Below are 16,703 nucleotides of genomic sequence, written 5' to 3' on the forward strand. Positions count from 1 at the left end.
ATCAATTTGATGTCATTTTCTTCATTATATACTGCATAATAGAATATTAATAGGATTTTTAATCAAATTACTCAAATTTTAAGTATGAATGTATGATCATTATTAAAGGCTTGAAGCTTGCTTAGCTATGACATGTGAAATCAGAACATACATATAATTCTTTATAAACTTTTTTAAAATTAAGTTGATGTTTATACGTATTGAATGAAATTAATGAGGTATAATCGTGAGTAGTTCTCATCCTCAAGCTATATCAAATGAGAAGGATATGCACGCATTATTACTAAAAAGATTCCATTATTATATTTAATCCATCGTTGTTCATGGAATCATGGTTATAGTTAGCTGAAATGTAGGAATAAAAATATATATAAAATATCATAACTACACTAAATAAAGATAAAATACGTCATCTTTTTAAGCTATTTAGTAGTCATAAGTCAAATGATAAGAGTACTTGTTCATACTTCATAGGATGTTTACAAAATCTTCATTATACTTTTTTGATGTACATTTTCATATTATGTTTGATATTAAGGATGAATTAGATATAACTTCTAATTTATTAAAGTAAAAATAAAAATTGCGTATATTATCACAAATCTTTAATCTCATATGATTAATATTTTCTGTATAAACTAATAGAGGATCAGTTTTTATGATTGTCAACATAAATCCTATTCAATAGTCCAATCATTTCGATTTTTTACCATCCCAACATGTAAGTCTGAAATTTCCTTATCTATTTATACTCCTACCCTTAGAAGTAATTTTCAGTCTTCATCACCCTCTCTTCAAATACCCCATGATTCAAATTTCTCTCTTTCTTGCTTGTTCACTAGTACCTCGGCTTTGCACATGCCCAAATAAAATATGATCTTATGTAATATAATATAATATAATATCATCTAAACTCAAAAAGGAACTAGTCCAACACCTACACCTTGTTGTATTCTAATCTTTAAAGTTGAGAATTGTGATATATTAGTAATACTAGAATCATGATACAGAAAGTAATGATCTTAGGTCTGTTCCTGCTGCTGCTACATTTTCCCAGCATATTTGCTGCTGCCACTGATGATGTAGGCTACTACTGCCCCGTCAACGGCTTATCTTACACAGCAGGCAGCACATTTCAAGTAAATCTGAACACTACACTCTTCACCCACCTGATTTCCAACGCTTCTCGCGCACTCTTCTCAACATTCAGTATCGGAACAGGTGTAGACATAGTCTACGTCATGTACTACTGCAGAGGGGATGCGAGTCTAAAAACCTGTCATAAATGTGTCGAAACTGCAGCAGGAAGAATACTAGATGTCTGCAGATTTCTGAAACAAGGCATAGTTTGGTATAAGGAATGCACGCTGCGTTATGCCAACAAAACGATATTTACCATTAATGATGAAGATCTTCGAGTTGCTTCACCGGTATATAACACAACTCAAGTTCTCGGTAACTATTTGGATAAGTATAAGTCGATATTTGACACGGGTATGAGAAACCTTATTGATCAAGTTGCTAATAATGTTAGCCTTAAACCACAAGGTTTTGCCACAATACGAGTCAATCTCTCGAGTCTTCAGACCTTACGCGGGGTTGCTCAGTGTGCTCCTATGATTACTGGTATGTCTTGTGAGAGATGCCTTGACGCGGGTCTTCGACTAATGGATCTATGGACTAACTCTATGGAATTTCTTCCTGCTTGTTTTATTGGGTTTGATATTTATGGATTACCTGCTTCTACCCCTCCTCCTCCTTCACCATCTCTACCAGGTAATTCAAACCGCGCACATATTTTCTTCTTTGTAAGTCTTCCACAATCGGGTATTACTCGAACATTACTAAATTTTTGTTTGTCCCTTTTCCTTCTTTCAACAGTGGGCATCAAGGTTCTAATTTCCCTGATCTCCTTTGTTGTATTGTTATCTCTTGTTGGTGGCTTTTGGTTGTACAAGCGCCGTTTATCAAAAGGTACATTTCTAAGAATACTCATGTGCATCGTTTTCTTGCTGTCGACTTTTTTTTTCCTAAGTATGCTATCAAGATTCAAGGGTCAATCCGAAACAACTAGTTTGGTTTAACAAGGGTAAGATTATGTACATACGAACCTACCTGAACAACTTCATGAAATTTTGGTAATGAAATGCTGAAAATGTGTAAATGAGCTGATAAATATTACTATTCTACCCCACTTTCATATATTAGTGTTACTTGCTCTTATGTTTTCTTTCACATGTTTAGGGGATCCACATCCTCCACCTGCAAGAGGGGGAAATGAATTCTTCTTCCAACAATCAGATGAATATGGTCAGGTTTTTTTTTCACAACCTCTGTTTAGTATAAACTTTCAATCGTGGAATAAAAATAAGGTCGTTCCATTACATGACACTTGGATTATTGCGCTAAAATGTTTTTTCAAGTAAACAATTCACATTGCAATGTATCAAAATGAGTCGACACTGCGAGTGTCACATCTGGCTGTGGGTAGATAATCTAAATCTGAGCACCAATATTACAGATCAATCAATTATAGAAGAAGATCTAGAGCCAAGTGAGAAAGGGAAGCAGCGTGGGCTGGCACAATTCAGCTATTCTGAGGTAGAAGAAATGACGAATGGATTCCAGAAAAGAATAGGCGAAGGTGGATTCGCAGTCGTCTATTATGGTATTTTACCATATAGCAGCAAAGAAGTGGCAGTCAAGGTGTTTTCGAAGAATGAGGCTCCTAAGCAGTTTAGCACCGAGGTATGAAAAGTTTATATACAAGGGTGAAGCCAGATGGGGGCTGGCAGGGCCCGACCCCTACAGCCTACTTTCACAGTCTATTTTTGTGACCTATATTGTTAGTTAGGCCTCCGCAAGATCTTCAACTATAGATTGCTAATACTGTTTCATAGTTTATCAGACCCCATTCTGGCTTCGCCTTTTGTATAGTTAAACATAATGATGATGGAGAAGAGCTGAAAAAGAAAATTGATGTTTGCACAGATAGAAGTGCTAGGAAGAATTTCTCACAAGAACTTGGTTTCCTTGTTGGGATATTGTGAAGAAGGAACCAATTTAGCCCTTGTTTATGAGTACATGGCTAGAGGAGACTTGAAAGCTCTTCTGAATGGTGAGACTTTGTACAAGTGTTTTTCTACTTCTAAGTTACAATTAGTTTTGTTATATATCGGTCTCTTTGTCGGGTTAACTTGAACTTAACATGACGGCTCGAAAATAACTCAACTTGAAATCTATTTGGCTGAATGTTTTGTCAGGTCTAGTTCCACCTCTATATTTGATTATAATGGGTTGTTAAATTTATTGGTGAACAGAATATTCCAATGAATTAAGCTGGAGAAAGAGAGTCGAAATAGCAATCGACACGGCTCAAGGTCTGAGATGTTTGAATAGGTTGGATGTAAATTACAGTGGATCATTATTTTTTCTGAAAAATGTTGTTTATATTGGGTCAAATTTTGCATTTCAGGACTAGATTACTTGCATAATGGCTGCAGTCCTCCAATAGTTCACAGAGATGTAAAACCAGCCAATATACTCCTAAACAAAGATTTCAGAGCAATGTTATCTGATTTCGGGTTTTCCAAAATCTTCCCCGCTGAATATGTATCAAATCTACAATCCCGAGTTGTCGGGACTCTGGGTTATCTTGATCCTCAGTAAGTGAACAATCACTGAACTCTTTCCTTCAACATAATCAGGCAATACTTTATATAACCTTAACAAGAGACGAATCGTTGCAGGTACAATTTGACAGGAAATGTGAGTGAAAAAGGGGATATTTACAGCTTCGGGGTAGTTCTACTCGAGCTGATCACAGGCAGAACAGCGATAGTTAACCGAGTCATGAATTTGGGTCAATGGGTTAGGAGCATACTCGAAAGAGGAGATATAGTTAGCATACTAGACCCGAGTCTGAGACAAGACATAAGCAACAATTGTACGACTGTTTGGAAAACAGTAGAGCTAGCTGTAAGGTGTATTCATTTAGAAGCAGCAGAAAGGCCTAATATGGCTCAAATTGTTTCCGAACTCAAAGAGTGCTTGACTATGATGGACACGGGTGCTTCTACTTTTGCTAAAACGCCTTCTTTGGAGAAAATGAGTGCAGCGCTTTCGAGTCGTACCATGTCTCCTACACCTCGCTAACTAGCTCATACATTCGATATTCTTAATTTTTGCCTTTTCTAACTTTGCCTTCCATAGAATCTTTTGGTTTATGTAACTTTACTGATTATAACTCTAGCTTCTTCATCTATTACTGACTAACATCTTTGAAGAAGTGTGTGTGAATGGACCAATTGCTAGATCATTGTTCTATATGTATAGTGTGAAGTCAAGAACTAAATCCGATCCTCGGGCAAGCATGGGTTGTGATATAGGAGTACATATGTAACATATTTCAGGAGTATGCTTCGAAAAGGTCACGGGTTGGTGCAATCTGCAACTAACTTGGCCAGAGTTGAACCGAAAACTTGGAATATGATCAAAGAGCCAAGTGGTGATCATAATAAAGGCAATCGCCAACGATGACCCAAATGAGCTAGTCCATCCAAGCCCGCACTTGAAAATTGGAGGCACTCGACATAACAGCCCAAAAATGGATCTCAAGCAGGATCGCCTCTAGCTTCAGACACAAAGTATAATATGTATCTATCTATTAGAAGAATACAAGGCAGTATAGTACATCAAATTGCTCACTTTTCATTGACTGTTCTTTTAATACTTTTTTTTCTTTCAATCTCAAGCTACATACCGGGAAGCAAGACTGCCAAGCTACTTCTCTAGAAGTAAAATAATGTACACACAACCACCTAGGACTAACTTGATATCTTTTGACACGATCCAGCAACTGTTTCGCACTCAAATTGTTTCAAACATACTCCAATCACGATTCACAAACAAAACGAAAATATACAAAAAAAAAAATTCAAATCTAACCTATTAATGGACACAGCATCACCAGCATCAAAATATATATTACAGCACAACAACTATCAAAATTCTGCTTGAGTGACTTTTATCTTGTGGAGTCGGACAAATAGGAAAGTACCTCGGGATCTTTGAAATTTGATTCAAAGGCCATATCAAGAGGGTTTCTTCCTTCTCCATCCACAGCCTGCGGATCTGCACCCCTGATTCATCAAAAACAGAAAATATTAGTTGAATAATAATGCAGCTTTGGGATAAACGCACATACTAAAAAATCTAAAGCAGTAAAAAAATAATCCGTTTTTTATGCTTGTCACTATGGTACAAACACACATATTGATTAAAAAAAAGTGAATCTTCAGATTAATTGGGGTATTATTATTGATGAAAAAAATAGTGATAATGATAGTATGAGAAATAGGTAGAAAATAAATTTATCATTAAAAAAACTCGAGATTACATTGAATATGCAATCATAAATGCACAAAATGATAGAATCTCATGAGAACAAATGGTTTATTTACCCAACTTCATGAGAATAAAACTATCCACTATATTTCTAAAAATAGAAAGAATTCTAAATGGACAAACTACTCATTATAGAAAGATGGACAAACATAAAAGAACGAAGGAAAAACCTTTAAGACAGCGAGAAAATGAACAAAAGCGTTACAGTCACAAAATATCCTCAGAAGTTCTCAAAGATGCCTATATGAAACCAAGAACCTACAACCATGCTGTTGATCTTAAACCAAAAACTACCGCAATTTGGTCGTATAAACAAAGTAAGAAACCTCGAGTTGTTATAAGCCACAACAAACAGGTTTCACACATAATACCATAATCGCAAGAGCTAATGCAGAAAGACATTATAATATAAAAAGTGCAGGAAGAAATCAAAGGTCACCTTAAGAGAAGCAATCTTGCGGCCGATGCCTTTCTTTTCAAAATAGATCGATGAAGTGGTGTCTGACCTCTAGAGTCGGATGCATTTACATTTGCACCATACTGTAGAAGGAGCTCCAACATGCCTATGTCAGCATATTCACATGCAAGGTGGAGCAAGGAGCATCCATCTAGGTCCTCCATGCTCAGTAATTCATTCTCAGCCGATACGTTAGATAAACTCTCAGAGGATTTGCATGTAAGGTCCCCAGTCCACTGATTAGTGTTAGATCCTTGACCCGTCTGGTCTGGTAATCGCATCACTTTTGCAAGAGTTAGCGAGGAGCTTGAGGACGCTAACTCATACGCAGCATTAACGTCAGCTTCAAAGTTTACAATATATCTATAAACTGCTTTTTTGTCATTATTACGGACACCTTCCCAGATCTGTTGAGCCAATAACTGAAGATGTTGCGTGTCCTTTGGCTTCCGAACAAAAAGCTTTTCTGCATACTGTTTGATCAATAGAAAAAAAATTGTCAAGTAGTTACTCTGTTAAAAGAATGGAAAAGTAGAAAATTTCCAACTGAAAACTAAGAATGACTGTAATGGCATTAAGAAACTAATCTCTAAATCAAGTATACAATTAATTTGATCTTTTAATGCATCATGTTGTCTCCAATATAGTGAAAAAATGCGGTAATAGTCGTGATCGCGGTAACTGAACGGTGATGCAGTAACGGAAGTGATGCGGTTATCACAACGCCTAAATATCGGTCAAAATCATAAGATATCTCTTGATACGGCCAAAAACATGGTTTTTTTACACGTTTACAAAGCAGAATATATCGGGTTAATTTTGAAAAACTTTACAACACAGCCAATGAGATGCGATGCGGCCTTGTTTTTACACTATGGACTCTCCAGACCCAAATTCAAACACTACATATAAAAAAGACTTCCTGTAAAGAATACAAGGGAAGACAGATAGTAACCTTTGCATGAATAAACTTTTCCTTTATTGCTATTGAATCAGCAGCACTAGGTTTGCTAATGAAAAGCTGTTGTGACTTATCTGCCTTCAATGAGCTTTAAAACCAAAGAAAAATTCAATGAGAAGAATAGGTTAAGTTTATGAATTAAGAATCATTGTGTAGAAATTGAAAGATTGCTACCTTACAGCTGATAGATCAACATGAAAAGCACCTTTCGATCGCAATAGTTCTTCCCATACCGAATTTGAGAAGGTATTTCCTAAAGACTGAAACAATGATATAACCGAGGGCTCCCACACTTTAACATCAAGTGTAAGTGATCTCACCTATATGACAGGAGCCATGAAAACAAGTGAAGGGGATCAGAAAATGCAAATGTTTAAATGTTCCACCATTCCCAAAAAAGTTGAAATCATCAAAAAAATGCAAAAGTGTAAATGTTCCACCACATATTTCAAAAAAATGAAGCTAAAATAAGCATGAATTACAAAATACATGAAAAACAATCAAGGCAGCTAGTTCTTTTTATGTATGACTAAAGTAGATTTGGGTTACTACACCTTACTCCTAAGATAAAAGAACAATGTGTAATTTTCCTATAAATCAAAACAGAAGCATCCTTCTACAATGACAATGCAAGGCATGTCTCAAATAAGCTCTAACTAGAAAAATCTACTTGAAAGGAGGTAATCTAAATTCTAATCTTGACTGCAGTGTTCAGGAGAAGAGCATTTATTTGGGAGGAGATATCAGGGGGTAATGTTATAAACCCACCCTATGGATGCGGGGCCTGAGCAAGGGCAGCCCTGAGGCTTTTCATCTTTCCTTTACAAATATTTCTAAGACAGATAACAGGGGTGGTCCTACCATGTTCTCTATATTGGTGTTTGTTTCCCTTGCACTGTTTTTTATTCACTTTCAACATTTATGCTGAACCAAAACTTCTCTAACTGGAGTCTCACCTGCTATTTCTATTTCAAATATCCCTTGTTTCTTTCCATAAAAGAGAACCAAATGTTCCCAGGTAGAGCTGTTAATCGGGCCGGGTTGGGGTGGGGCGGGTAAAAATTGTAATGGGTCGGTTGGGTAAAAATTATGAACAGTTCAGGGGGATCAAAAGTTTAGACTTGACCCATACCGACCTCAGCATCGAAGCATGGTAATGACCCGACCTGTTTAAAAAATGACCCGGCCCTTGACCCGTTGGGTCAACCCGCACAATTGAACACCTCTATCCCTACGTAACAAACAAAACAAGACTCACCATGAGAAAAGGGGTGAATCTGGAAATAGTTCACAAAAAGAACTATAGAAGTTACCTTCGATATGTGAACACCAAGGTTGCGATGAACACCAGAACATTCAATGCAGACTAGTAACCCAAGATTCAAGGATGCCCAATCAGGTTCGGGAGCACCACAATCGGCACATTTTTCATTACCACCAACCCTCCTCAGCAGATCTATTGGCTTTTCAGACTTCATAAATGATCGTTGATGCAGTGAACCTCTCGATGACCGGTCATGATGCACAGCAGTGAGGCACCTATCAGATGTGCTCTCTTCATTTGCAGTATGATCAAAATCACAACTTTCAACAGAGCTGCTCTCACTAGTAGATCGATGAAGACTTCCCATGGTACTAGCAGAAAGACACTGATACATGATTGGCCCAGGTTATTAAAGGCAGAAACTAAATGGACAAACAAGTTGGCACGAAGCTTCAGACATAGCACAATAGGCTTACTCTTTCTGGAGTTTGAGAGCTTAGCAATGAAGCAATGACACCAGTTATTTTCTCAATCCAATCCATTTGATCCAAAGCACTCTCCGCCTGCATTTGAGAGCAGTCGATGATGGAAATTAAAATCACTAAAATCACTCAGCAGCAAGTTTTACTTGAATATGATCTTAATCCGAGTATAAAAAATCATAACATATGTTAGAATTGAACATCTCTGCACCTGTAAGGTGTAATTTTTTGTTGGTGAAATTATCCTGAAGCAGAAACGTAGATCTGACTGGTCAGCATCAACTTTAATTGTTGCAGTAAGCAGATTGACTGTATGATGGGCAACAGATTTCTCATCATGCACCCCACCATGATAGTGTGAAGAAAGCCAACGACTTAGCAATCCAGAGCCAAGTTCAGAGCTGTTCCTTTGACCAGAACTACGTGGCCCAGCGCCCTGTTACGAGATCCACAAAAGAAGTCAGTACAAAGGATGTGCAAATGTCTGAAAGAATTTTTTCTATATCCATACTAAATGTCTGTCCCAGTTACTTACAGATGGTTTGCTACACTCCTTTCTGTAGTAGTAAAGCATTCCTCGACTATCAAGGACAAAAAATCTTCTCTTCCAATCACCTCTCAAGTTAGATGATCGCTTTGAAAGATAACCCTGTCTTATGGTTTGTACCTTTCCCTTTGCAGCAGATTGCATAACTGCCTCTATTGTTTTATGTGAACTTCTACCAATGGCTTGTATACCATCACCATTTGGCGACCCATTAGATCCATTAGAGCACCATTTACTCTCTCGGTCAATTTGTCTTTTGTACTCTTGCATTCTTTCACTAAGAGCTGCTTGCTCATAATTGGACCTTTCTCTTGATTGTTGAGCATAGGTCAAGACCTACAATAGACTTATTCAAATGAATGGAAGGGGGCATGAACACACAGCAAACAATTTTGTTTCACTATAATGAGACTACTATGGCCAAGTAGAATGCAACCAATAAAATGAAAGAAATGGAAGGAGGAAATCTATTTCCACATAATTTCAGAGGGAAATTTTAACACAAAAGTACCTGATTTATGTACGGTTCCATCTGATGCAACAGTTCATAACCCTGCAAGAGGCACAAGTACCATAAGTGGAATGAACATATCATAACTCATAAGACCTCCTAGACACCTAATCACTCTAGCAACCCACCACCATGCCCACCTATAAGCCTGTTGATTGAAAAGACCCTTGCTATTAAATATGTGACCTTGTCACCTATTGACGGGAATATCTCCTATGGATTTTACCAGAAACATAACACGATGTGCGAACTATTATTATATCAACGTGTCACCACAAATCATCTTGATCCCAAATGAGAAGTCAAATAAACATAGCCTTTCCCTTGAGATAAAATGACCACTATTTCCTTAAATAACCAATAAGTGACAATATGAAGAAAAATTGTAAATTATCCTTAATAGTTCAATTGTTTAAGAATAATGCCATTTAACAACACATACCAAGCCAAATGTAACACCGCGACCTCACCCGGACGGTAGCTCTCCATAGAGGTTGTAAGCTAGCTCCAAAAACCAACACAAGCCTTTTTCGATGCATTTTGTCCTTGGTCGTTCGCACCCTAGAAACTTCCAAGAGGCTATCCATCCTAAGACTACTCCGCACAAAACATGCTAAATGGGCTACCTTGAAAATAATATGCCCTTATTGATATAGGTAGTAACAATCCTTTTTAAAACTCTTTCCTTTTTAATCTCAATTCATGTATAAAAAAGCCTTGATTCTCAATTGTAGTTTTAAAATACTGATGGTCTAATTTGGACGATTTTACTCATCTATGTGAGGCATTCCTTGAGAATATTTTTACAAATAGTAGTCATTACCTTGCCACCTCTTCCAGAGGGTCTACTCTATAAAGAGGAGTTTGTCATTTGAGAACCACCCTATAAGTGAGTTCAGTGTCGCATCTGCCCTTCAAAGAATAATTCCACTCAAAAGAGCAAAAAGAAACAAAAACAAAAAAGAACCTATATAACTGTGATCCTTTTGGTTTTGCCATTGGAAGTGGACATATTTCTCAAATTCTGGAACCCCTACCACCACATATTCCTAAAAGTAGTTATGCAAATTACAAGGCTTTAACGCAAGAAGAATACACATTCTTGAAACATAAAAGAAAGGTATCATTTAGCACCTGCTTGAAGTAACGTAGATGTGCATCCATGGTCCCACTAACTGCTTCAAGGAATTCAAATTTCTTTTTTGCTTCAATGTTAGAAAGAGTAGTCACCTGGAAAAATTAAAAAAAAAAGATCCAGGTTATGGAAACCAAGATAGTAAATGAAGACTAAAGTCGCATAACAAATATGTATCAAAACCAAGGAATCAATCATCATAGAAAAAGAGCAATGGGGAATTTGATACCAGACTGAAGCGAGCTTGCTCAAATGCAGTTCTTGCCTGATACAGCTCCTACTTACAAGAAACATCAAAAATACAGAGTAAGACGACTAGCACCAAATGACCAATTGCAGGTTTCAGGAAAATATTGTCAGTGTAAACAAGAAATTAACCATACCTCCTCCAAGACAGTAGCAACATCACTTTTTGTTCCCTTCCTAAGTGACAGGAACTTCTCACGAGCCTGGTCATATGTTAGACTCGCCTTGTCAAAGCGCCTGCGTGTTTCCTACATAAAATGAAAATCTTCAAAATAAAACAATAAACATGATACAAGTATTGTTAAAACTTCCCTATTTATTACAGTGGATTGACTGGTAATTTCGGAAAACTGAAAAAAGTATTAGTCAAACCTATAAATTTCACGAAATTGTTTTTGCAAAATATCCACATGTTATCACAACTTTAGTTAATCCAATAACTAATAACATCAACTTTTATTCAAGCACCAAACTAAAAGTAGCTGAAACTGTATAATAGCTAAGAAATCTGTAGTATTACTTCCGTCATCATCCTTTAATATCCTATATACCTTCTACTTCATCAAATTGGCCCCCACATTCAGTATTTTAATTTCTAACTACTTTTTTCACTCTCCTTGGAAATTCTGTAAGAAGGTAATGTAGCAAAAAAGCAAGGGAGCAAAGGGAGTATAAGCAACAAAGCATACCTTCACTTCGTGCAGATCAATACTGACAAATTGTAACAGCCGATCATTAAGGATGTGTTCAACCTGTAAAAAAGCCGGAGGACCACACAGGTCAACAAAACAGCCCTAAACTAAAAATTTGAAATTACAATACATAATAAGATGTTCATACATAAGCCACAATTACCGTCTACTTTCTCTAAACTTTATGACACCAATAAGAATAAATGGAACACATAAGGCCAAAGATTTAAAATCTATTAGTTTCAAATAATAAATGACTATTTTATGATGACTTATCAACTCATGTGCATTTCTTATTTGTAATATTTGATACCTAGGGTCAATCGGAAACAACTCCTTTGCTATCACTAACAAGGGTAAGGTTGTGACGTTGCGTACACCCCAAACCTTGATTAAGTGGGAGCCACTTAATGGCATTGGGGTATGGAATTTTGTTATTGTAAAATTGAGAAAGTGTGGAGCAGAAGCTTTTAAAAAAGCATAGTAGTGTTCAGAGCTCAGACATAAGCCACCACTCTACAGTTCATAGCTTCAAGTTTCTCTCCTTTTTTTCTTCTAGCTATTCCTTTTTAAATTTTTATACACATTTTGTCTTGGAGCTTCTATTATTTCTCACTCCTCCAAAGTATTCTTGATTAAGGTTCATTTCATGGATGTAGAATAAAGATATTGGGTTGGAATGTTATAGTATGACAGTCAAAATGAAATTTGCCAAGCCATAGCTGGACCAATTGACTATATTGCCCCTCCCCCCACACCAATGCTTCCCCCTGGAATTTTAGTATGAATGATTATGGCTTTTCCAGATTCCTTCATCTCAAAATCTACCAAGAGGGTTGACACTTCAAGGAAGTCAAACACCCTCAAGAAACACAAATACTAAAAGTGAAATTTAGCCAAGTGTAAAGAAACGGAGTCAAAAGAATCTACCACGAAAGTTCATAACAAGCAGCATAACAAGTTTGACAGCTATAATGATTACCTGAGAACGAAGAACTTCTTTATAAGTCCCAATCTCTCTTAATGCAATAGTAAATTTTGTCATAACAGGACCTGAATAGTGAATACAATTCATGATATCAGTCAAAAAAAATCTATCATTACATATAGCCAATTATCACAGATATGATGAAAAAGGGTACATGACCAAAATCACAATTTTCTTTTTTTGAGTCAAACAACCCAACAATTGTCTTCTAATCATTTAGAGAGATCAATATCTTATCAGAAACACTTACCAAGTGATCCCTGTATCACTTAGAGAGCACATAGCTAAAATGAAAAAGCAAAGCACTAACAAAAACCGAAAAGAGAAAGCATTTTGTTTTAAGGTATTGGAAGAACATAATGGCTGAAGAGATGAAATTTATAACGTGTTACATACCACCAAAGGCAACACTTATTGGATCATTATGACCTCCACCAAAAGTTTCTAAAGCACTAGCAAATGCGATGTCTCCATCATATGCCTCACCAAGCCCTTCACTGCAAATTTAGACAATTAACATTAGTTATATTTGAGAACTTCACATGTCCGTGCACGATCTGAGAGTGTCAAAGATATATAAGGCCCCCACTTCCTATCAAATAATAAGAATATATTAATTCAGCGCAAAACAGTATCGAGTAGATTATGAGTTACAAGCTAACTGAAATGTATTTTGGGTTTCGACCATCATAGATAGATATATTTTGTGAGAAAAGCCTTAGTGTACAACAACAGCAGCTTCACAATCAAAAACTATGTTGAAATATGCTAAATCATCCCGTAGCAAAGCTTAATCTTGATTAAAGTCACAAGCTTTATGAGATTTTTCAGACACATTCCCATCCTTTTGCAAATCAGAAGCAAACAGAAGTACATATAGAGATGACTATGCTCTTCAGCGACACAAATATGAGCAGATTTCTTGGGGATCTTAAACACCCCATTTCAAAAGGTAGGGAGTGACGAAAACCTCTGCGATGGAAAAATATTTAACAGACAACCATAGTTGACATGTACTAACATAGCATTGACAAAAGACTATAAGATAAAATGATTCTTAACTATAATCAAAAAATATAAAATCATAGATAAAGTTTTTTAGTAATAAATAAAAGAAATACATCCATCATTTATCAAAAGGACTACAGCCAACGAAAGATTCAGATTAGACTTACGTGTATTTTCGACATCCTTTGTAGAATTTTTGGCATCTCTCCCTCAATGACTCAGCACTCTCCTCCAAGCACTGCAGCTGCATAACCAAAAGAACAAAATGGATCAGCAATTCCAACTTCCAATGATGTGCTAGTATAGCAGTAAATTATCATTATATAAATCAAACAAGATACTTTTCACATGATTTGATATCATGGCATTAATTGATCTATCTATAGAGAAAGACGGCATTGTCTACTGTGTGAATGGTAAGTCTAAGTATCATTATAATGTGAATGGTAATGCTAGGAACCCCAAATGTCTCTTTTTCTTCATACAAAGTTATTATCATCTATCGATAAAGAGAGATGGCATTGTCTATTGTGTGATAACGGAGATTAATAGAGTTAAAAACATGCAAGGAGATGGAAATTTATTACCATAAACATCAGCCTTAGGCTTCCTTTGCAAATAACAACATATATATATAATTACTGCCATTATTATCATCTAGTTGAAATGGCTTATTTAAAAATCCCTATAATAGTATCCTAACATGCCTACAACACCTAAAAAATCAGCACCAAAAGGATCCCAGAGTAGAATGGTCACATAAAACTTGGACACTATTATCAAAGTGATTTTTTTGAAAATAAAACATGGCTACAGAGACTTCCAAGTTGACAACCACTATGTCAAACCTTTGTTTACAGCAAGACTCACAAAATCTATCAACATGTCATACAAGTCTAAAGTAACCTTCCTACTTCTCTCAAGACTCAACTTTAGTGTCAAAATGAAAGATTAAGAATGAAATGCAATTAAACCCCAACATCAACAGTTTTCACAAGTCCACAACTCCTTTCAAGCATTTCGATTTTCGAAAGATATAGAAACCTCGAAATTCAATTCTTAGTTAACGTGTCATTCTTGTGCACATTCTTCCTTAAACAATCAATAATCCTACATGAACTTCAAATAAGAAGTCATTATCCCAATACCAAATGGCTCCCTCTAGGTGGGGTTTGAATGTCGAATATCCACGATGTTATCCTTGTTTGCAGAAGTCATTTGCAACTTCACATTGAGCCATTTTAGTATAATTCATAATAATCCAATACCAATGATATAAACTTATTAATGACAAAGTTGCCACACAAATAAAGTTGGTTACATTCCAAGAAACAAATAGAAATTCATTTCTTTGTTAGCATGTCATTCTTGTGCATATAAACTCAGTTTACTATCAATTCTTTAATAGTGCAATTTAAAGAAGATTGAATAGAAGCAAACCTGTTGGCGGAACATAGGAGAATCATCAAGCTTTCCAAAATGCATGTTTGAAGCTCAGCAATTTAACGGTCTTCTCTATTCAAATTACCCAATTGGAAGCTCAATCAAAACCCCACATAAAACCCAGTTCAATTCCCACCCGAATTTCACAAAATTAAACAAGATCTCAAATTAGCTTCAAACCCACTTCGTCAAAAAAACCCAAATCAACTGCCTTCAAAATAAAAACTTAAGATTGAACATAGCAAAAAAAAAAACATCAGTTATGAAAACCCCATGTAAAGTAACATCAGTTCCTTTCCTCTGAATCCTGGGTTTTTTTTTCATGAAACAAACAAGAAAAAGGATCAAAACCCTAGAAACAACAAATGTATGTCTGATTAATAACAAGAGATTCAATTGCAGTAAAGTGATAGTGATAGCATTAAGTACCAACTGGGTTTTAGTTCAGCTTTTACACATTAGATTAAATGTGAGTGAAGGTTAATGATTATGATTTCAATGAGTACATTGAAGAAGTGGCATTTGAACCTGTAAATTTGTTGAGAGAATGGGAAAGGTCATGTGAAAGGACTAAGAAGGAAAGAAAGAAAGAAAGAAGGAAGGAAAGGAAAAGAGAGAAAGGAAAGAAAGGCAGGAGGGAAGTGGGAGAACTAAAAAAATAAAAAAGAAAAGGAGGGAGACAGATTGAAAGAGACATTCATACATTTTGTTTTATTTATTTTCAAGGAAGCATAATCCACTTTTTCCTATTTCTTTCTAATTTTTTTTTTTTTAAATTTAATCCTCTATTATTTTCCTCGTCTTTGATAATGCAACAGCCTATAAATTTATTAAGAAAATGATGAAAAGAAATAAATTGTTTTAAAATTAAAAATGAAAAATAAATGAAAGGAACTTTGCTGATAAAAACAATAATGAGAATATTTGTCAAATTGATAAAACATAAAAAAAATACAAATTATAATGCTTTGTAACTAAAATCAATTGGATTTTCATTTGCAACCTAAATTATCGAGTACTAATATGTACTTTGAAATCAACAAAAAAATTATTTGGTATGAATAGATAAATGTTTAAAATATCATATTCTCTTCAGTACAGAGTTATTTGCTTTTTAAATATTATTCTAATTTCATTTTTAATTTGTATATAATTCTTGCTCTATAAATTAAAATATAACCAAGTAGGATTTCGTTTGATTCGCCTCAATGTGTAAATTATTAATATAGATTTTTTATAATTTTTAATTATACACAATTAGAGATATTATAGGTTGAATTAGTACATTAACAAATGTAAAAAAAAAAATTAAAACATTAACTCTAAATTAAATTAGAGGGGATATGTATTAATCACCTAGCTAAGTGGTTTTTGAAGGTTTTTTTTAACGAACATTTTTATGCATAATGTATTGATGTGAAGTATGAAATTGTATATTTATTTGTTTCCTATGATAAAGATACATAGAGAAAATCATATTATACAATTATGATCAGTTGGATTCAAAACAATTCAAGAAGTGTTCAACTTTGACTTTTTTTCAATAGCTAATAAAAATCTATT

General features: G+C 35.3%; 2 protein-coding genes across 2 annotated transcripts; one reads left to right on the forward strand and one right to left on the reverse strand.

Moving 5' to 3' along the window:
* The first annotated feature begins 924 nt into the window (after positions 1 to 924).
* On the forward strand, positions 925 to 3,669 carry LOC130809023 (cysteine-rich receptor-like protein kinase 8). The gene is made up of 7 exons (XM_057674622.1): positions 925 to 1,776; positions 1,882 to 1,974; positions 2,245 to 2,310; positions 2,522 to 2,748; positions 2,992 to 3,118; positions 3,321 to 3,380; positions 3,476 to 3,669. Exons 1-7 carry the CDS (start codon positions 1,002 to 1,004, stop codon positions 3,667 to 3,669), a joined length of 1,542 nt encoding a protein of 513 aa, XP_057530605.1. The 5' UTR covers positions 925 to 1,001.
* LOC130809022 (ADP-ribosylation factor GTPase-activating protein AGD3-like) lies at positions 3,077 to 15,815 on the reverse strand. The gene is made up of 17 exons (XM_057674621.1): positions 15,138 to 15,815; positions 13,865 to 13,941; positions 13,086 to 13,186; positions 12,684 to 12,754; positions 11,699 to 11,761; positions 11,147 to 11,257; positions 10,993 to 11,040; positions 10,763 to 10,858; positions 9,629 to 9,670; positions 9,106 to 9,453; positions 8,782 to 9,006; positions 8,565 to 8,651; positions 8,138 to 8,473; positions 6,999 to 7,144; positions 6,819 to 6,912; positions 5,846 to 6,336; positions 3,077 to 5,141 (listed from the first exon to the last, which is right to left on the reverse strand). Exons 1-17 carry the CDS (start codon positions 15,180 to 15,182, stop codon positions 5,027 to 5,029), a joined length of 2,496 nt encoding a protein of 831 aa, XP_057530604.1. The 5' UTR covers positions 15,183 to 15,815; the 3' UTR covers positions 3,077 to 5,026.
* Positions 15,816 to 16,703: the final 888 nt, after the last annotated feature.

The sequence above is a fragment of the Amaranthus tricolor genome, chromosome 3, assembly GCF_026212465.1.
Source record: "Amaranthus tricolor cultivar Red isolate AtriRed21 chromosome 3, ASM2621246v1, whole genome shotgun sequence".
NCBI lineage: Eukaryota > Viridiplantae > Streptophyta > Magnoliopsida > Caryophyllales > Amaranthaceae > Amaranthus > Amaranthus tricolor.